Source organism: Cebus imitator, unplaced genomic scaffold, assembly GCF_001604975.1.
Source record: "Cebus imitator isolate Cc_AM_T3 unplaced genomic scaffold, Cebus_imitator-1.0 Scaffold223, whole genome shotgun sequence".
In the NCBI taxonomy this organism is placed as follows: domain Eukaryota; kingdom Metazoa; phylum Chordata; class Mammalia; order Primates; family Cebidae; genus Cebus; species Cebus imitator.
The window spans coordinates 2,583,550-2,606,074 of NW_016107538.1; the positions used below are offsets into that span (position 1 = coordinate 2,583,550).

Below are 22,525 nucleotides of genomic sequence, written 5' to 3' on the forward strand. Positions count from 1 at the left end.
AATAACAATAGACACAATTTGAGAGTTGAGAAATAAACTCTCACCTTTACCATCTATTGATCTTTGACAATGGTGCCAAGGCAATGCAACGGGAAGAGTGTCTTCAACAAATGGTGTTTGGACAATTGGATATCCACATGCAAAAGAATGAAGTTGGATTCCTATGTCACAACGTACAAAAAAGTTAAGTCAAAAGGGACCAAAAAACTATACATAAGAGCTAAAACTGTAAGACTCTTAGAAAAGAACATAGGCATGAATATTCGTGACATCGGAATAGGCGACAGTTTTTTGGATGTGATATCAAAAGTATAAACAACAGAAGGAAAAACAGATCAACTGAACATCATCAAAATTAAAAAGAAATTTTGAAGAACTCAATTAAAAATGGGCAGAGGATCTCACAGTGAAATATGACTTTATACCCAGTAGGATGGCTATAATAAAAAATACAGAAAATAACAAGTTGGTTTGAATGTGGAGGAATTAGAACCCTCATACATTGCTGGTGGGAATGTGATGCAGGTCCTTTGGGAAATAGTTAAGTATGAATGACCTTGTATGATCCAGGTGATCCAGTAGTTCTACTCCTAAGTGTCTGCCCAAGAGAAAAGAAAACATATGCCCAAACAAAAATTTGTGCATGGACATTTATAAGAACATTACTCATAAAAGAAAAAAAGTAGAAACAACTGTCTATCAACTGATGAATGGATAAGTAAAATGTAGGATAGCTGTCCAATAGGTTAGTCTGCCAAAACAAGGCAAGAAGTGCTGATCCACGAATATTGAAAACATTATGCTACATGAAAGAAGCCAATCACAAAGGACCACATACTGTAATTCTATTTATATGAAATTTCTGGAATAGGGAAATCTATAGAGACTATAAGTAGATTTGTGGTTGCTTATGAAAGGAGGCTTGGGGAATTGGAAATTATGGGTGACAGCTAATGGGCACATGATTTCTTTGGAAGGTAATGGAAATGTTCAAAATTTGGTTCCAGTGAGGATTATGCAACTCTGTGAACATATTAAAAACCATCAAACTGTACACTTTAAGCAAGTAAATTATATGGTATATGAATTATATCTCAACAAAGTCGTTTCTTAAAAACAAGAACCTCTGCATTAGAGGTTTCCATTGTCTAGGTCAGTAGCAGGGTAGACTTTATCTAAAAAAACTGACAGGGGTGGCTTTATCTCAAAACTGAATGTGCAATTAGAGTAATGGTTCATGAATTGAGTGGGATGCTTTAGTCACTGCCAATTAATTCAAGTAGTGAATGTATTCTGTAGCTTACTCAAGGTAGTGATATTAGCATGTGTTTTATTATTTACCAAAATAGGTCTTAATTTTGAGAATAATTAAATGTATATTAGCAAAGGAAAGAAGTAACCTTAGAAGGCCTGCTTTTGAAAAACATGGATATAATGAAATATTTTCTTATGAATTCTACTGAATTCTATTGACAATTGCATTCAACCAGTGATAGTGAATAAATTCTTACAGAACAGCTTCCGTTGAGGAATCAATCATGATACTAACTTCTTAGCACTCCCAGACCATGCTGACTCCTTGGACTTCGGAGCCAGATGAACCTGCAAAGTCATCTCCCCTGCAGCCTGCCCTGGCCTGGCTCTGAGCTGGGGGCTGAGACAGCTGCTCAGAACTCAGGTGGAAGCTCTGGGCCTGGCCCCAGCTGGCTGGTTTCCTTCCCACAAGAGGCTTTTCCTTCCTCCGTGTTGCAGAAGCAGAGAGCAAAAATACTCCAGCCTCAGAGGTTTGTTGAGAATGCAAACAATGAGTTCTAGAGATGTCAGATCTGCTGCTGGAGAGACGTTTCAGCATTTCAGCCCAGTCCAGCCCTAGGGGGTTCTCCTCTAAGGTAGGGTTGAATAGAAACCCTGCTATCAGCCCGGAAAGAGGGTCTGGGTGGGCTCTGACCCCCAGCAATGAGAATTACCCTCCTCACCTAGGTTTCTGCCTCTAAGCAGGTTGTGGGACCAGAAGCTTCTCACCAGCAGCCATGCCAGAAAACGTAGCTGATGGGTCATCTTGGCCAAACTCAGGAACAAATGCCGAGAATGCAGATCTCTAATGAAAGGAAATGCCTCTGCTCCCCAAACTCAAGGATAAGTGAGAAGACAAGAATATTTGGTGAATCTATCATTATAAAGCATTGTATATGGAAATGGAGTGTCTGCACCTATAGGTGGTAACACTCAGCTAGATTCAATTCAGGTGTGCAGCTTGATTTTGAAAAGTTGATTTCAGTAGCCTGTTCACCTGTTAGACTGGCAGTTTACCCACTTTCCCAAAACTTAAAAAGACTCAGTTAACACAGGTAAATAGAACCATATATAAAGGCTCAACCTGTGGGAGCAGGGTCTGAGTTTAACAAGAACATCTGAGTCATAATTTTATATCCATAATTCAGGCCCCAGCCCAGGGTCAGCACTCATCCACATTTGTGGCTGAAACTCGATGTTCCTGTGATGTGGTGCATATTCCTCAGCTGAAACTGCAGCAGAGCCCACATCTTACATGAGGATTCAGTTCTAAAGTCATGAAAATCACCCATATTACCATACTACGAGACCTAACACTTACTGAGCACTTAGCATCTGCTAGGCACATAATTACCTACCCAACAGCCTGGAAAGACAAGTATTACTACCATTACTTGATAACTTGCCTCTGGTCAGGTTTAGCAAGTAGCAAAGACATTTGAACCGGGGCTATCTGGTGCTGAAGTATATGTCTTCTGTTAAGATTTTAATTCTGTAAAAAAATTATATATATTCATGGGGTAGAAGTGCAATTTTGCTTCATTGATACGTTGCGCTGTGGTGAAATCAGGACCCTCCCGGCATCTATCGCTGGAGCAATGCACATTGTAATCACCAAGCAATCTCCCAACATCCCACCTTCCTCCCTCCCCTCCTTTGAGTCCCACCATTCATCATTCCACACTCTTAAGGCATATGTTTTCAACACTGTTCTAGCCAAGACCTGTGAATGCGCACAAGAAGGGATTTTCACTTGAGGTGATAGGAAGTAAAAGGCTGTGAAGTCTCTATTCCACTTCCCCAAGCCCCCCTCATCCCAAGAGGTGTACTGTAACAATAGATGTTTCACAAAGGTTTCACCCACTCAAATAATAGGATTCATTCCAGGTTCTTCAAGTAATTGGACATGATTCCATGTTTTGTTTTCATCAGAAGCCCCACAAATGAAACTGCATTTTAATCACTTTGGCCATTGAAATCTGAGAATCTCAATGATGAAGTCACTGTGACCTTGTAACTCATGGGGTCTGTTATTTCTCCCCAAGTCCAGGATCCGGAAATGTTGGACCCACTTTCCATGCTCCTGAATGTGCAGTTCACTTACTTAGGTGTGAGGCAGCAGCCAGAGATCTGGTTAGATTAAGGCTCTTCCTACACTTCTGCTTTCTGTATGTAGCCACCACCTTCTTGCAAACTTTCTTCTCCTGGGCAGGTGAGGGAATGCTTTGTCCTGCCTGTGCTGTATTGTGGTATTTCAAGCCACCTCCATGTATGGGTACAGATGGTTGGATAAGTTAGCTTTGGGGACAGTGCCAGAGGCCTTTGGCTTTCGGCTTTTTGTATTCCCATGAACCCTTTTGTCCCCAACCATCTGACATTCATCATATGACATTATTTAAATTCACACATAAAAATTATTGTTGTAGGAATTTTTTACAGCAAGAGTCTCATTAAATGCATTTTTTCCCACTAAAAGTCCCAAGAATTTCCACTCTTCCACTCTGCTTTGTGCACACAAAGGATAAAAACACAATTTGGGGTTTTAAATGGTATTTTCTAAGCAAGACTCTGTGCATCTTTTGGTAAAATCTCATCAAAATACACACAGGCACACATACACACAGGGCATTAAGAAAGATAAAAACTGAACGCACAAAAACTAAGACTGATGCACAACCTACTGTGAGGCTGGGAAATCTTGCCTGCCTGTCAAGGCAGGGAGAACATTGGTGTCAATGTGTGAAGGAAATTTACTTCTTCCTTTATTCCATCAATTCAGATACCAAACAACCAGGCAGTAGGGTGATCACGCTAGACATGTTTAATATTTTTATGTTAAACGATTAAACAATAAAAGGAGAAGGCTATATAGGTGAGTAATACTTTGTATTGGAGTGAGAAGGCCTTTATTATCTAAATAACAAAGGCAGAAACCAAAAGGAGAAGTATTTGATAGTTTTGACGTTGTAGAAATCAGAAACATCCATATCAAAAGCACCGTGCACATTTATAAAAGCAACGGCAAACTTTTATGATATAGGTGTTTTGCTAAAAAAATTGTGACATATATGATGGAAAAAGATTGGATTTTAAGCATGTTTATAACCCTCAGAAATGAATATGAAAAAATAAATGACAGGAAAAGTGGATAAGCATGTGAACAGGCAGTTCACACAGGTTAAAAAAGCCATATGATGAACAAATGAATACTCATAATATCAGCTTGCAAATTTAGACAGGTTTGCTGGCTTTGGTGGGGCGATGGGGGTGTGGTTCCATCACATTGGTGAAGATGGAAAGGAGTGACAGTGGCCACTTGCTGGGGAAGGAAGAAAACACATGTTCATTTATTATTGTAAATGGGTACCACTTTTCTGAAGGGCAATTTGGCCGTATTTGTCAAAGCTTTGGGAAAAGGCATACTCTTCAGTGGTGTCTAAATATCGATCAAGGTTATTCATCACAGTATTTTTTTAATGTCATGGGAAAATGTTCACGTTTCAAATACCCCAAAGCAGTATGCATAGTATGACAACTTTTTGGCTGAGAAAATGACAGTAACGATGTGTACTTTTTAAATATCTTGGTGCTATTTTGATTTCCCACATTTTCTAATGTGCATAGAAATTTCAAAGGGAAATAAATGTTGATTTAACAGTCTCTGACATATGTTATGGGCTAGTGGATACATCCTAGCAGCATCAAAAGGCAACGTGTGTGGTCCAGGAGAGAGGCCTGGCTAGCACAGGTGTTTGTACAAGGACAGGCGCTGGGCTGCAGTACACACGCAGGACGGGAGGGCGACCTCCCAGGGTGGAAGTCAGCTTCCATGTTTGGACCCAAGCACTGCCTTCTGGAGGATTCATGTGCTGCCAGAGAGAAGCTCCTTTTGATTGTGCTTTTTCCCTCCCTGACTTACTTTGTCTTGGAAGAATAGCTATTATAGAAGCAGTCATGTATTTAAATTTGATCTTGCATATTACCAGAAGTTTGGTCTTTTTTTTTTTTTCTGTTTTAATTAAGAACAGAGATAAAAAGAAAGAAAAATCCTAAAATTTTAACCATGTCCCCACTTGCTCCATAATATAATTTCCCCATAGGCCTATAAAGGCTGAGTCTCAGTCTGACATTTAGATTGCTCTCTACATGGAGCATGTAGAGAAATAAGTGGATGCAAAATTGTTTTCTTGTTTAACTTCACAGTATTTTAAGAAACAAAATTTTTCTTCATTGATGTTTTATTACATTGCTGACTTTGAGTGTTATGTTCAATAATGAAAGCATTAATGTGTTTTTTTTTTCCAATTGAGTAGGAAGTTGATACTATTCTGTGTTGTCAAGAAAGAATGAAGCTACATTTGGATAAGGCTATTGCCCAACTTGCGTAAGAGTTTTATATCTCCGTACAATTCAAAATATATCATTGAGCTATACTTTCATGCCTCTCATTCAAATTTCTCTTAGCTTCTTATAAGGACACGCACACACACACACACAGGCATATTCACGTATTTTTATTAAAAAGTTAAGATGATTACTTGATACCCCAGCTACTCTGATGTGATTCTTACACGTTGTATGAGTGTATCAAAACATTACATGTACCCTATAAATGTATATACCCACTATGTACCCATAACCATTTATTAAAATTTTTTTGAAAAGACACTTTGGGAGGTTAAGGCAGGAAAATTGCTTGAGCCCAGGAGTTTGAGGCCAGCCTGGGCAATATAACGAGACCTCATCTGTACAATTAAAAAATAAAAATTAGCCAGGCATGGTGGCAGGTGCCTATGGTCCTAGCCACTTGGGAGGTTGAGGTGGAAGGATTACTTAAGCCCAAGAGTTTGAGGCTACAGTGATGAGCTATGATTGTGCTACCCACTCCAGCCTGGGCAACAGAGAGAGACTCTCAAAAAAAAATTTTTTTTAAAGATAAGTACATGGAATACTTGCTTTACATTTTTATTTAAATAAATAATTCTGAGATGCTGTGGGAAAGATTTCTGCCCTCACTTAAGCATAACTAAGATTTCTTTTAACTCAAAAGACTTGCATTTTTTAAAATAAGAGATTGGCTTATAGTTGTTCAGACCTAACATTTGAAAAAGTAATGAGTGTTGGTTCACTCGAATGTTTATTTTCCATACCTCCTTCAAGACCCGGCCTCTGCAATGATTACACCCTTGCAGTGCTCTCTGCATCCCACAGAATTGTAATTGTGTACCCTTCCTGTTCCTCACCAGAATACACATTCCTCCAGGGCATGGGCTCTCTTTTCTTGGCAATAGTTGGTACTTCATATTTACGGTTGAGGGTGGGATGAGGAATGAGGAGGGGGAAGAATAATAATCAGAAGAATGTCTTAAGCAATGATCATAGCTGTCAGCATAGGGAAAGTATTGGCTGAGCCTGTTGGCTAACATTAAGTAGAAACATCAGCGTTCATTTGCTTATGGCCATGGAAGGAAGTCGTGTTGAATATGCCACCCAATAGGAGAGGTGGCTATGTGTGTTATAAAAGCGTCCATGCTGCTCATTGAATTTGTTCACCCTGTGCATCAGGCTCAACACCACGAAGGTTGGCAAGGTTTATATGCTGAGATTCTCTCGAGCTGTGATTGGAAGGGTTTTTTAATTTGGAAATTGATGAGGATAAGCAAAAGAGTAGTTGAGGACGACTGTATGTGGTTTCTGCTCCCTAGGAATTTTAGAAACATGGTTTAGTGTGGTTCAAAGCATTGGTTCTGATTTCTAATCTGCATTTTATTTTGTAGCCTAAAATTTGCTGTCCATCTTTTGTGTTCTTGACTGTTCTTGGCCTAGATTGTCCTACCGTGGAACAGCCTCATCTTATATAAATCCCCGTTACAAATTGCCTCAATACTGCCTGCGTTGCAGACCTTTGCAGAAAGTTCTGTGTGTGTGTATGTACCTGTTTGGAATGTTTGTTATTAATCCTTTAAGGAATTTGGCATTCCTTTAATACACAGTGGGCAAAATGCCTACCTCACTTCCTGGGATAGCTTCTTCAGGATTTGTGGGGGCCACTGTACTCTGTCCAGGGCAGGTGACCAGAGGAGAGTTTATCAGCTATACTTGTTTCAGAAGGAACAGTGAAACCCTCAGCTGAAAATAGAATCTCATTAGGCACTAACAGGGCAGCCAGGGCTCTTCCCGTCTTGGGCTGTAAGACATGTTGATGGGATGCCACCTCAAACGCCTACCCAAGCAGACTCTGAGGCCAAGTCAGAGGGCGTCCAGGCAGCCCCTCCTCGAACAGGGTCTCAGCTCAAGACAGGAAGCTTGTGGGACATCTTGGTCTCACACCAGAAAGGAGAAAGGCCTTCTAGTCCTAGAATTTCAACGTAATCACCTGAGGCAAGAGCCTCAGCACAGAAGTGGCAAGGGAAGGGAGCTTTTTCATTTCTCATCCTTCGCACATGTACTGTCTTAGAATATCACAAAGTGCAGATCACTTGCATGCTACTACTCTCATTTACACTTTATAGGTAAGAAAAACAGCTTTGAGAGGTCAAGTGATTTGCTCCAAAGCACAGGCTAAGTGGAAGGGAAGCTGCAGCTAGAATTAACTCATCCTGTTCAACGCAACCTTTACTGGGTGAATGGCTTCGCTCTACCAAAACTGTTTTTAGGTGCTGAGAATATAGAAATTCCCAAGCTCATTCAGCTCTCCTACTTTTTCAAATACTATATATCTGCCAGTGGCTCCCCACTTTTTATCTCTAGCCTAGATGTCTCTTTCCAATTCCAACAACCTCCTTCATGTCTCCATTCCATGTAGATGTTCAGTGAACACGCAAGCTTACTATGTCAGCTGGACTTCCATCTTCTCCCCTAGCTTCTCCCTCCCCAGCCTCCCCACATTAGTTGATGGAATTCCATTATTCAAATGACTCAAGCTCTTTTTTCTCACTGATGTTCGATCTCATAGGAGATTCTCTTGATTCTCTTTTCAAACCATATCCAGAATCTGAATACTTCTTACCTCCTTCACTTCCACCGCCTTGGTCCAAACCGCCTTCATCTCTCACCTAACTACAGGGGCCTCCTCGTGGGTCTTCCTGCCCCCTGCAGTCTGTTCTCAGCCCAGCACCAGAATGAACCTTTTAAATTGTAAGTCAGTGGCCTCCAATTTTACTCTGAGGAAATCCTGACTCCTTCGCATGTCCATCACGGCTCTGCATTATCTGATCCCCCTTTTTTTTATGTCTTTGCTTAATGTCGCTTGGTAAGTCCTATTCTGGCTGTCCTATTTATAATCATAAACACAGTCCTGCTCTCCCTTTTCCTGCTTTGTTTTTAGCATTGTTCTTCTAACCACAGAAGTTGCTGATTCCTTGAATGTGTTCTCTGTCTTCTCCCAGAAGCATGCTGGCTCCTTAGAGAAAAGATGTCGGTGTTGTCCCTTGATGTATCCCAGGCTCGCAGAATGGAGCCTGCCATGTGGGAGGCACTCACTAATCACTTGTGGAATGAACTATTCCATGTGGCTCACCTGTCACCCATGCCTGCCCCCAGGGCCTGTCTTTGGTAGTGAGCTGTGGGTCCTCTCTCTGCCTGACACTACAGGCAAGCCCGTGCAATCTCAGAGCTCACCAAGGCCTCTTTCTTCCAGCAGGGTGGCTGCTGAGTGTGTGAGGCTAGGTGGACCATCAATTCCTGATCTCTGTTGAAGCCTTCTCTTATTCCTGCCCTGGAGGTTAATTTTGACCCTTGGTTTTTATCTCCTGGCAAACATCTTGGCCCCAGCATGATCGCAAACTGAGGTCGCCAATGGATGGCAGGGGGCTCGGCTGTAAAGGCCTCATGATTTCTTGGGAATTTAAATAATGGAGGAAAAGAGAGCTGGGATGTAGAAGAGGAAAAGGAAAAGGAAGGACTGGAAGGCACAGATGTGGACAGATTACTTTGAATCCGTGTCCCTTCTGGAAGGGTTTGTGTGTTTTAGGAAGATGGGCCCTAGCTGGGGCTGCAGATTCTGGACCCCTGTTTATCTTCACCTGCTCTCACCACTTCCATCCCACCCTATGAAGGGAGAAGTGTAGACAGGGCAGGAGTTAGGGTCCCAGTGACACAGATATATGGGCATCTCCAGAGAGTGCTCATTTTGACTGAGAAATTGAACACTGTGTGAAGGAGGAGAGATGGCTAGAGGAACAGTGAGAGAGGCCCTAACATGGAAGGGCACTCATGTGTCCTTGCAGGACATTGTCACCTGAGCGTGAAGCTCCACTTCCTGACTCTGTTACAGAGCCAACAGAGCGTCGCAGCACGAGCTGGAGAAGGACCTGAGTGACAAGCAGACGGCTTATCGGATCGATGACAAGTGCCACCACCTGCGCAACACGTCAGATGGTGTCAGCTACTTCCGTGGAGTGGAGAGGGTCGATGCAACGTAAGTCAGGCACACGCCACTGCTGTGATTTCGACATCATTTAGATCTTTCCCCTTTAGAAAGGACACAGCTTACAGGTTGAAACGGAAAGCATGGTAAGATGTCTGAAGGTGAGAGACACACCCAGCTTTGTACAAGTCTTCAGTAAGCAAGCACTTTCTGTGGTCAGACCTTGATCATTGCATCCTGAATTCTTTTGTAAAGAAATATTTATTGTTTATATTTTCTAACTATGAAAATAATCCCACTTGATGCAGAAGTCCTACAAAAACACAGACAAGCCATACATTGCCATTGCACAGCATGCCCTGGATGCTGTGGGATACAGGCTGAAAACAGCTCCATGCCTTTCCTACCACAGCTTGTTCAACTTACCCCATCAGTGGTTTCTTCGCCAGGCCCCTGGATGCAATTTTGGGCAGGGTCCATGGTCTCTCCCAGCCACTCCCTTAAAAAAGTTAACTTGATTGAGGTGAAATTCACATACAATACAATGCACCCAGTTTAAATGTACATTTCTATGGGTTTTGACAAATTTGTATGCCTATATGACCACAGCCACAGTCAAGATATAGAATATTTTCATCACCTCAGAAAGTCCGCTGTGCTTCTTCCCACATTCATGTCTCCTCCCACTTCTAAATTGACCTCCAAGTGGATTCTTTCCTGCAGGGTGGCTTACCCTCAAAGCAGCCCTTCTCTCGGCTCCCCTGTGAGACGCACAGTGCCAGTTACCCACTTGGACCTTTAAATTCTTGAGGCGTGAGTCAGACTCACATCTCAAGTGTGAGGTATGTGTTGTCCTAAATGGTTCCTTTTACTTGGATGAGGTGAGCAGGAAGCATCTTCTTTTCTTCTTTGGAGGATGGGAGGTGGGCTGGAATGGAACCGTATATTCTGACCACTAAGCCCTTTAAAAGGCCTCCTGTATTTCCGGCATGAATTCTTAACTGTCTCCTGTAGAATGTCAGGGCACAGAGCATGTGATGACACTTTGATCATCAGGGCCTGAGTTAAAACCTCTAGTCAACAGCAAGAGTCTTATTTAATATCTTATTCCAATGAGCAAATGAATTTCATCCATAAGCCTACCACGCAGGGACACTCAATGTTAACAGTTTAGGGCTGGGCATGGTGGTTCACGCCTGTAATCCCAGCACTTTGGGAGGCCGAGGCAGGTGGATCTCTTGAGGTCAGGGGTTCATGACAGGTCTGGCCAACATGGTGAAGCCCTGTCTCTACTAAAAATAAAAAAGTTAGCTGGGTGTGGTGGTGCGTGTTGGTAATCCCAGCTACTAGGGAGGCTGAGGCAGGAGAATCACTTGAACCCAGCAGGCAGAGGTTGCAGGGGGCTGAGGTTGCACCATTGTACTCCAGCCTGCGCGACAGAATGAGACTCTGTCTCAAAAATAAATAAATAAATAAATGTTCATAGTTTGTCTTTAGTCCTTCCAATATTCTTTCACACATAGATAGGGATTTGTATTTTTAAGTAATGGTATTACACACATGCAGTTTATATAGCCTGTCTGATTTTTCAATAACATTGTTTGTAAAATAAATATTTTACTTGAACATAAATTTGCATGGTATTTGAATTACTTTTTTGAATGTACCGTAATTAACCTTTTTGTTTTAAACTTTTGAACATGTAGGTTGTTTCTAATTTTTCAGGGATTAGCATAAATATTGCTGAAATGAGTATCCTCACACATAAATCTTTGGGTATATTGTTTCCTTATGATACATTTCTAGAAGTGGAGTTTCTGGAAACATTTGGATGAAAGGCTCTTCTTGCCTTTTTACCCTCCAGGAAGGTTGTGCCAATTCACCATTCTCATCTGTAAGATACGAGAGAAACTTTTTCTAAACATACTCGCCAGCACTGCAAATTATCATTTTCTCTACTCTTGCTAATATTTCCTTATTATGCTGTTTTCTTTAATGCTTCTTTGATTACCCTTGAGGTTGAATATTCTGTCATACGCTTATTGATTGACGTGATGTGTGACGCATTTATAATGAACCTAGACATTCTCGTCATTCATTAATCCTTCTGCCCCCCGAAACTGGCAGAAGAACTAGCTTATGTTTTAGATTTATAGAAAACTGATTAGCAGTAAAATAAGAAATAATTAAGAAAAGTTTAAAACAAGCTTCACTCTGATATTTACATTTATATAGTGAAGCTAGGATCGTTGACCTGGGGGTTGCTCTGTCACAGGATAAATGGTTGCCTAGCGATCCTGTAGGCTGATTCATCACTGTCAACACTGCCTGGCTCTGCTTTTCTTTTTCAGTGTCTCAGTGCCCGAGTCCTGGGCCAAATTTACAGATGACAATATTCTCCGCTCCCAGAGTGAACGGGCAGCTTCCGCTAAGCTAAGAGACGACATTGAAAACCTCTTGGTTGTGACTGCCAATGAGATGTGGAATCAATTCAACAAAGTGAACTTGTGTTTCACCAATCGCATTGCTGAGACTGCAGATGCTAAGAATAAGATTCAGATGCACTTAGCAAAGGTAAATCAACCACCGGTGCTACCCGGTAGCTGACCTGGACTGAGCGGGGTGCTCTGGGGCCACAAATCTCTCACCAGTCCCAGAGAAGCACCATAGGCACGTGACTGCCTGGCCACACAGAGCAAGAAAAATTTAAAACAGCACAAAGCATGCCATTTATTTCAGCCAGGTAGCCAGGTGTCAAAATGGAATTGGAATCCACTGGTATTTGGAATACAAAGAAGGCACTGTGTAATGAAAGGTTCTTAGTTGTTAATAGAAACAAAAATATTATTATTAAAGTTTAATGAATCACTGTATATAGCTAGGAAGTGAATTTATTATTAGAACATATGGTAGAAATGTTTTCTGTTAAATTATTTCAGACCCCTTTTCTGGAATACAAAACCAAATACAGGAAACTGTTAGGTAGTTCAAAATGTTTCTGATATTCAAAAATTTTAAGTGCTGTAAGCATAGGAGTTTCACAATGATTCTAAAATGAAGGAGTCCAGCAGAATTTGTGTGTTTCAAGATAAACAAGGAGCTCTTCCTTTCCTTAATATCAGTCAGCTCTTACGGTTTGTGTGGATTACGCTGCATATAGTTTGTTGTGTCATAGTTTTTTTAATCGACAAAAAATGATTGTACATATTCATGGGTAGACAGTGATATTTTGATACATTTAATGTATAGTGATCAGGTCAGGGTAATGAGCGAGCATATCCATCCTCTCAAATACTGATCATTTCTTTGGGTTGGAAACATTCAATATCCTTCCTCTAGCTATTGACACTATATCATGTATTGTCATTACCTATTGTAAAAAAATATATACGGAATGCTTCATGAATTGCATGTCATCCTTGCTCAGAACCCATGCCAACCTTCTATGCATTGTACAAATTTTAATATATGTGCTGCTGAAGCGAGCAATGTTGTTTCTTATTTTTAAGAAACTTGCATCATGAGCCATGTTGCCTACGATGGTTTTACCCACTTGAGGGAACCACATTTTCTCAGGCTGCAGTGGTTTACCTTTCCTTCTCGTGGTGCCGGCTTCATGCAACAAATATTAGTTGAGCCAGACAGTGTGTTCCATGCTGTGAAGGGCAGAGAGAAGCATCAAATGTAGCTTTTGTTCCTAGGAAGTTTACATTGTGGAGAAGAAATGCTTGCATAGGGAAAGCTCGTAAAGAATTAATACAAATAGAATATTGCAAATCGTGATTAGCAAATAACAAATATGGAAAGTGTTTTTGGGATTTGGAGGGAGAAATGAACATTCCAGGTGGGGCTACATCTTGAAGAAAGCCTTGGAGACAGCAAATCAGAGGTTGAGTTGAGGTCTGTAAGGAGACTGATGTGTGGCTGGTGTAGATAGTTTGTGTACTGGGAGAGGAATATGGAAAAGTAGGTTGAATACAGGTTGCAGAAGACGTTGATGAGAAGGTTAATGGAATCAGACACTATCAATTATAAGAAGACATTCTAAAGGCCTTTTAGACGGCCACTGTGACAGAGTTCCTCCTTCAATAAATTTTTATTTACTGATATGTTAGTTTGCTAGGGATGCCCTAACTCAAAGTACCACAGACTATGTGGCTTAAACAGTAGAAATTAATTTTCTCACTGGAGAGAGAGAAAATTAATTAATGGAGGTTGGAAGTCTGAGATCAAGGTGCCGGCAGGGGTAGTTTTCTCTGAGGCCTCTCTCCTCAGCTTGTAGATGGCCACTTTCTCCCTCTGTCTTCACCTCATCTTCCCTCTGTATGTGTCCGTGTCCAAATTTCCTCTGCTTATAAAGACACCAAAGTTATATTGGATTAGGGCCACCCTAAAGACCTCAATTAACTTAATCACTCCCACAGAGACACTATCTCCAAATATGGCTACCTTCCGAGGCACTGGGGATTAGTACTTCAACATGGGAATTTTGGGGGAAGAGGCACCATTCAACCCTAACAGGTACACTCAAGCTACTGTGCTAGGCACTCAGGGGTGTTCCTACAGGGATGCTACACTGACGCTGCCTTCTCATGTCTTAGAGACAAGACATGCACATAGAAAACCGGAAGTTGCATCATAAAGGTGCCGAAAGAACTCCTCAGAAACAGATGAAACATGAACACAGTTTACAAGAAGGAGCAGTTGTTTCCAATGGCAAGAGATAGAGATAGTTTCATGGAGCACATAGTATCTCAAGGAGGCCTTAGTGATAGAAACAGTGAAATGATTTTTAGCTTGGGAGGAGGTCAAAGCTCAAGTGACAGACTGAAGAGTGCCTGGATTACACAAGTGCTGAATCTGTGATTGCATGAGGTCTCTGGAGAGTCAAAGGGGTATTGCAGAGACATCACCCAAGGCCAAAGCCTTGCACTGGAAGTGAATGAGGAGTGGTAGGAAAAGAGGGAGTCGGGACAACACTTGGCCATAGAAAACAAGGTGAGGGTCTCAAGGAGAGGGAGGTGTCAGAGAGGCCTCAATGTCGGCTTTGAAACTGAAGTTTCATGAGAGCAGCTAGGGTCAGAGACAGGATCCAGGGGCCGCCAGGAGACTGGGTGGATGGGAAGTAAAGGAAGTGGGCACAGCCATGGTTGAATACATTTGGCAGAGGACTCAGTTGGGACTGGATGGGAGAGTGGTAGTAAAAACATGGGGTTTCAAAAAAAAATTGGTGATACTTGGGTGTGTCTCCAGGCCATGGAAAGGAACCCAGGAAGAGGGACAGTGATGGGAGGATGTGGAGCTACGGGAGTGCAGAGATCAAGATGCCAGGAGAAGGGAGGTTTTTCAGAGGATAGGACAGGGATTCTCCTTACAGAGAAAGAGGAGGAGGAACCAAGGGGGGATGCGTGTTTATGCAATTTGGGGCAGTGGACTCTTTAAGAAAAAAAGAATATAAAATCAGGAATACAAAACTTCAGTAGTCTTCTGTTGCAGGCGAGGTACCCTGAAGCTTAAGCCTGATTTGCTGCAAAGGAAATCCTCTGTGGGGAGGAAAGTGACACTCAAGTTGGTACGAAGAGAAAATGGGAAGAAATGCACCAACATGTGGACGTGAGGAGGGAGATTAGGGCCACTCAGAGCCTCACTCACTTATTTATTTATTTATTTATTATTTTGAAATGTAGTCTCAAAAATAGTTGAGATTCCCTCCACACCCCCTGCCACAGATGGAGTCTCAAAAATAAATAAATAACTAAATAAGTGAGGCTTTGAGTCACTTTGAGTCTCCAGCTCCATCACCCAGGCTGCATTGCAGTGACACCATCTTGGCTTACTGTAACCTCTACCTCCCGGCTTCAAGTGATTCTCCTGCCTTAGCCTACTGAGTAGCTTGGACTACAGGCACCCACCACCATGCCTGGCTAATGTTCATATTTTTAGTAGAGACGGGATTTCATCATGTTGGTCAGGCTGGTCTTGAACTCCTGACCTCATAATCCATTCGCCTCAGCCTCCCAAAGTGCTGGGATTACAGGTGTGAGCCACCGTGTCCAGCAAAACCTCACTTTTATCAAAACACAGACGTGTGCCGGTCAATAATTAACAATGGCCATTGGGGGTGGCATGCAGGGAACCCCTGATTTGTAGCATTTGCCCAATTTCTGTGGTTGAAATATTCCCACCCTGACTGATTTCCAGTTACCAAAACGAGGTCACTGAGCCTAGGGTTGGGGAGAGAGGCGCCACGCACTCTCCAGAGCCGGTGCATGCCAGCTCCATTGAGACACGTGGGTTCCCCGGGGCAGGGCTGGGTAGGATCTAGGCTCTTGGTGAAGCGACCTCTTCATCAGCGAGGTCGAGGCAGGTGCTAGGCACGGAGTGGACAGGCAGGTTGTTGAAGGGACCGCACCAAAGCCTCAGGCAATTGCTTCTCTTTGTCACAGACTCTGCAGGAGATTTTCCAGACTGAAATGACCATAGAATCCATCAAGAAGGCCATCAAGGACAAGACTGCCTTCCTGAAGGTGGCTCAGACCAGATTGGATGAGCGGACAAGGCGGCCGAACATCGAGCTCTGCCGAGACATGGCTCAGCTACGGTAAGGCGGGAGGGGACAGCTCGGGGCTCGCTCAGAGGTCCAGCAGACCAACTGGGGCGCCGGGCTCTTTAGAAAGATGCTTTCTGCCCACTCACATCATGTAGGAGCCTTCTGTGAGAATGGTAGTAATGGGGAGATGTTGTTGAATGGGGATGGTTTCCGTGTGGGATGATGAAACAGTCCTGCCGATGGATGGCAGTCACAATTGCACCAGTGGCGTGAATGGACTTAATGGCACTGATCTGTACACTTAAGAGAAGTTGAAGTTTTTATGTTATGTTTATTTTACCACAAATCCTTACAAAAGGAACACACAAAAAAACAACGCTACACACCAAAAAAGTGCTATTAAGCATTTAACTCATTCAGGGAGGCCAGTGTTGTCTTTGGGTTCTTTTGCATGTCCTTGGAGTCTTCGGAGTTCCCAGAATTCCTATGTTATAATCAGCAGTTTGTGACTTTCTGTGTATTTCTCAGCACGGGGGACCCGACAGAAAAGCGGCTTTCAGTACCAATTTCACTGACCCCTATCTACTCATTTGCTGTCTTTGTGGCTGAGGGTCTCATTTAAGTTGATTTCAATGTGTTTCATTTTCAGTAGAAATCAAAGCCAGCTGGTCTTCATCGAGCGCAGCTCCTCTATATACACAGCAGGAAGAATCTGACCTCACAGTTTATCTACTAAACACTACATGAATTTTATTATTATTTTAACTTTGAAGATTCCTTCTGGGATGGACTTGTGAGGGACTGGCCGAGATTCCCTCCCCACCCCCAGCCACAATCTGGCTTCATTTCTAATTTCCCAATACCTGTGAGTCTGCCTTTTCTTTCTGGATTTCATCATTGCTATTCTTAGGTCCTAAAACGCTCCATGCAGATCAAATTGATAGCAACTGGAGGAGCCAAGTGGCAGTGCATGAACTCCAGAAGCCTTTCTGGTGCAGTGGGGCGATGCCATTTGCTCTGGTTCCATGATCAAATTCTCTTATCTTGAAGGATTGATCCTAAGGGATAAAATAAAGAAATAAGTGGTGATTTGAGACAGTGGATTTCCTGAAATGGAAGGAAAGGGGGTTCTTGTGAGGGCAACATTGATGCTGACAATAATAATAATAATTAAGATGCTGATGGTGATAATCAATGCAGTGATAATAGTAGCTACTATCATCTCTTAATCTGACTCTGTGCTGGGCATTGCCCTAAGCATTTTATATGATCTCATTCATTACCTTCATATTACAAATGAGGAAACTGAGGCAGGAGTGGGTGAGTGGCTTGGCCCAGGTCACACTTAGTGGTCTGAGAGAGCTGCAGTTTGAATCTTTGCCTGTCTCACCCAGAGTTACATGTTTATGTCATGTAATGATTTTACCATTCCCCTGTCAGATACCTGGAAGAGCTGACAAAGTAAATGCTGCATCCTCATCTCTCTCTCACACAGAGGATGAAACTGAGGGTCACACAGGAGATCATTATTGTAAAACACCCTATGTGTATAGCATACATGTTGTCTGTGTTGACTACCATGAAGCATGCTTTAGGTTAGGTTGTATGCAAATGATCTTCATTTCCAGGATGAGCTGCATTTCTCCTGGTGGAGCTGTTACCTAGTCCATAGCCACAGAGGAGGTCACTCAGGCTGCATGTTTCTCAAAGTGGGTTCTATAGAACCCCTCTTCATGCACAGCTCATTATTTAGGATAAGCATCTCTCCACTCCAGAGGCTAGATGGACCCCTAGACAGCCAGCTAGAGGCACCTCTCTGCTTTAGAAAAACCCAGCAGTGAGCACGCATGCACTTGGCCTGATAGAATTAGATCATCAGTTGTGACTTTATGTAAATGCTATTAGGAGAAGCTGAGCTGATGTTTCATTCTCCAGAAATCTCTGCAGTCATCAGAAGTAGAGATGGGAACAAATAAATTGCTCATACTGCCGTTAGACAAACACAGCGTTGCTTTTAAAATGGGTTTTGAGTAGTGGTCTAGTAGGACTTTGGACTTTTCAAACAATGAGGCATTCACAGCTTCTCCTGAGGAGCTGAATGACTTTTACTCTTTTTTTTTTCCTTTTCCTGGCTAAACAGAATTTGCTTTTCTTTCACTTCCTGCAGACTTCATAGTATGTCTATTTCCTCTGCTCCTTTATTGACTTTAGAACAAAACCTACTTTTGTTTCTGTCAAGTTTTCTTGTTAAAATATCCTTGCCAAAAATCTTTAGGATTATTATTGGGGGAGGGGATTACTTTCCTTCTTAAATGGATCATTCTGAAAGCAGCCCTTTGGTGGTCTAGATTTAGAAAAAATAAAGATCATAAACTCAAGGGAGTGGGGACTGAGAAAAATTGCTGTTTTCATTTCAAGACTTTGACTTTTATTTAAAAATGTTCTAAATGGGTTATTTCAAAAGTGATTCTAAACATTCTTGGCATTTTTGGTGGTAGGCCAGACAGACCAGGCTCTGCTCCACTTAAATAATCTTTATATATATATATATATATATATATATATTTATAAGCTAATATATATGTGTGTGTGTATATGTGTATATATATTAAAACTAATGCGTGTGTGTATATGTGTGTATATATACACATATACACACATATATATAAAACAAATATATGTGTGTGTATATGTGTGTATATATGCATATATAAATAAAATATATATGTGTGTGTGTATATGTGTATATATATTAAAACTAATGCGTGTGTGTATATGTGTGTATATATACACATATACACACATATATATAAAACAAATATATGTGTGTGTATATGTGTGTATATATGCGTATATAAATAAAATACATATATTCATATACATATATATAAAATACATGTGTGTATGTGTGTATGTGTGTATATATACACACATATTATTTTAATATATATGTGTGTATATATACATGTGTGTATATATACATATGTGTGTGTATATATTAGTGTATATATATACAGATATATATTTATTTATATAAATATATATACAGATATATATTTATTTATATAAATATATATACACATATATATTTATTTATATAAATATATATACAAGTATAGATAAATATATGTGTATATATATATATAAAACTAATATATACACACACGTATACACACACATATATATTAGTTTTATATATATTATATATGTGTGTATATATAATATATATAAAACTATATATATTATATAGTTTTATATATATTATATATACACACATACACACACACATATATATATTAGCTTTATATATATATATCAAAACTGTGGTAGCTTTATTTTATTTGAATGCAAGATGTTTTTTAATTCTGTAACTCCCAACAAAAAGAAGAAAGAAAGAGAAAGAGTGGCTTCAACAGAACAGCTCTCTGCAATCAGCCAAGAACAAGGAAATTGGGACTGAAACAGGGCCTTGAAGATGGCGAACAGTGTATTTCTAATTAACGCTGAGGGATGCGAACGTGTGTTATTCCCTAGCTGTGTCCACGCAGCAGTGTGAAAACAAGTACTCTTACTGCCTGCATTCTATGTATCTTGAATTCTTTTTTTTTTTGTTTTGTTTTAGCATAGATGTTTTGATGTGTATACTTTCAAACGTTCCCTCCCAGATAAAATTTCCACTAGACTTATATTTGGCTGAAATGAGTGAAGACTCATACATCATCCTGCTCCATGTCCTATGTTTGGGTTCAGGGTTCCTGTTGAAGCCAGGGAGGGTGGGAGACAAGAGGCAGGGTTCGTGTGATTGTAAACAACCCACCATCAAAATTCCCATTACCAGTCATCTGCAGCAGCCTCGCCGAAGATCTGTTTCTTTGCTAGTGATATTTTATACCCTGGAATCTTTATAAAGCCTTTCTTTTTTAATTCAATTTGACCCAAACAATAACAAGAAATATGCTTTCTGATGAATTCTCAGATTTTGTGTTTACTGTCCCCAGACCAAACCAAACTTTGGTACTTAAACTTTAATTCTTCCCCCTCCTTGCCATTGGAAAGCAGAAGACAGTAGAGTTCGTAAGATGAAAGGCTCTGCAAGGCTTGGATATATTCCCATGGCCTGTTGCTTTGATGAGCCTGCGTGGAGGCCTTTACAAGCGCCCTCCTCTTCTTAGGCTGCCTATAAGTGGCTTGCAAGTGAATCCGCCTGGCTCCATCCCGCCTTGGCTTCCTTTGCCTTGGGTCTGGGTCTTGTTCTTAGTAGATCTCATGGATTCAGACCTTTGGGCAATTCTCTACCTCCCAAAATGTCCTCCTTCACCTAGGACATGAAAGTTGGTCTTCGCCCAATAAGTATTTTTTGCACAGGTGTATTTTTGCAGGAGGGGCTATGGATGCAGCCCTGGGCAAGGACAGTAGATGCTGCAAGCAGACAGTCACAAGACCCTGAGTGCTGGAAAAAGCTTGGTCCTCTTGGAACTCACAACACTTGGCAGCAGCTGGTTTCCGGGTTAAGGGAGGGACTGCCGGAAGAGGTGTTAGTTCACCTAGGATTTGAGGATGGGATAAATTAGTGGGATGAAGAATGGGTTAGGAGCTTTCTGAGCGTAGGGGACAGCAGGAGTGTGAAGGCCTTGAGGTCCGAGCAGTTGCAAGCACATTCCAGGATGTGTCTGCAGATAATGAGATGGGTCTTCCTGGATCTCTGCTTCTACTCTTCTGTCTCAAGTTGCCGAGAGGGGAATGGGTCCAGGAAATGGGACCCAGTTTCTTGTTACAGCCACTGAAGCTCTGTATTCCTTCTTAGCTTCTTGGATAACCAGGTACAGCTTACATATGCAAGTGGGCCCTGTGCCGGTGGAGAGGGCAGCTCATGAACCCCGGGGCTCTATTTCCTAGTCTGTAAAACAAAGAAGTTGGGCTTGGTGACCTCTCTAACTTTGTTTTCCTGTTGTGAATTTCTGTGAAACTATAGAGTTGCCTTGGTATAATGATTTTAAAATGCTCTGGATATTTTTCTATAATTATGAAACCCTTTTCTATCTCCTGGGACATCTACATTCCCATTGGTTCATTGTCACCATTCTCTTTATGTTTCTTCATATGTTATTCATTTCATGCATCCCTCATTTGCTGATAAATAAACCCTAAAGTAAAGAAAACGTGACCTTCACATCACTGGTTACGATGTGATGTATTTGGAGTTGTGTAAGCTACAGAAGTGTGACTTCTGCTAATCTAACCATGCTGATTCCCTTATTCTGCAGCCTTGTTAATGAGGTACACGAGGTTGACGACACCATCCAGACCCTGCAGCAGCGCCTGAGGGATGCAGAGGACACCCTGCAGTCACTGGTCCACACCAAAGCTACCCTGGAGCATGACCTGGCCGTCAAAGCCAATTCCCTGTACATTGACCAGGAAAAATGCATGAGCATGCGCAAGAGCTACCCCAGCACCCTCCGTCTGGTCGGCTTCTGCTAGGGACCCCACCGGGCGTGGTTTTGATATCCCTACATTAAGGCTGAGCCAGGGCACTGTCTCAGCATTTGAACCGAGTGCTAATATAGTCACTTATTAAAGGATTATGCTGATGGAAACGTACCAACCTCCTGTCTCGGAAAGCCTTTTGTTTGCATCCAAACCCTAATTTTCTACTATTTACTAGGCGCCTGGGTTATGGGAAGGATATGAAGAAATATAATCAATCTAATAGAGAAGGAAAAAAGATAACTGGTGTGATTCTTGTCATTCTGTGTGTAATCCGAGTGGGCTGGAAAGGAGGACTGTATTCTTCTCTCTGAGGCAGTCAGGAATCATGAAGTGTGTGGTTTTTGAGTTTTGCTTTAAAGGATCCATGGTGAGAAGGGGAAAGGCCATTGGGGTAATTTGATCAAAAACAAAGGTAGTAAAATACAGAGTGCATTTGGAACAATAGCAGGTAGGCCAGCTTGGCTGTGATTCGCAATGCATGATTCATAATGTGTTTTGCACATCTCTTTTTGTTCCAGTTCAAACTTACATTGTCTGAGCACCGCTTTCATAAAGCCATTTCCCTGCTCAGAGATACTCATCGGTTTCCCCAGTCTCTGAAAACCCCCTGTCCCACTTCTCCAGGCACCTCGCCCACTGTATTTCTTCATATATGACACCTTTGTCCTATGTACTGACCATATATTCTTTATATGTTAGTTACCTTTACATTTTGTTTATGGTTTTTTAAAGTATAGAAGTAAAAATGTATAAATGTTTTCTGTATGATTTATGCCATTGGAATTATGCTCAGAAAGCACTTCTGTATCCCAAGATAATTTATT

General features: G+C 41.5%; 1 protein-coding gene and 1 non-coding gene across 2 annotated transcripts in view; one reads left to right on the forward strand and one right to left on the reverse strand.

Moving 5' to 3' along the window:
• The window catches only part of TEKT3 (tektin 3), a 36,675-nt gene extending 14,859 nt beyond the window's left edge, over nucleotides 1-21,816 (forward strand). The window contains exons 4-8 of the mRNA XM_017496850.2: nucleotides 5,607-5,677; nucleotides 9,569-9,712; nucleotides 12,013-12,235; nucleotides 16,108-16,262; nucleotides 21,476-21,816. Of these exons, the coding sequence (XP_017352339.1) occupies nucleotides 5,607-5,677; nucleotides 9,569-9,712; nucleotides 12,013-12,235; nucleotides 16,108-16,262; nucleotides 21,476-21,692 (810 nt within the window). The 3' untranslated portion in view covers nucleotides 21,693-21,816. The remainder of the gene's footprint in view (nucleotides 1-5,606; nucleotides 5,678-9,568; nucleotides 9,713-12,012; nucleotides 12,236-16,107; nucleotides 16,263-21,475) is intronic.
• LOC119466737 lies at nucleotides 13,045-13,150 on the reverse strand. The gene has a single exon (XR_005195200.1). It is a non-coding gene; the product is annotated as a U6 spliceosomal RNA (small nuclear RNA).
• Nucleotides 21,817-22,525: the final 709 nt, after the last annotated feature.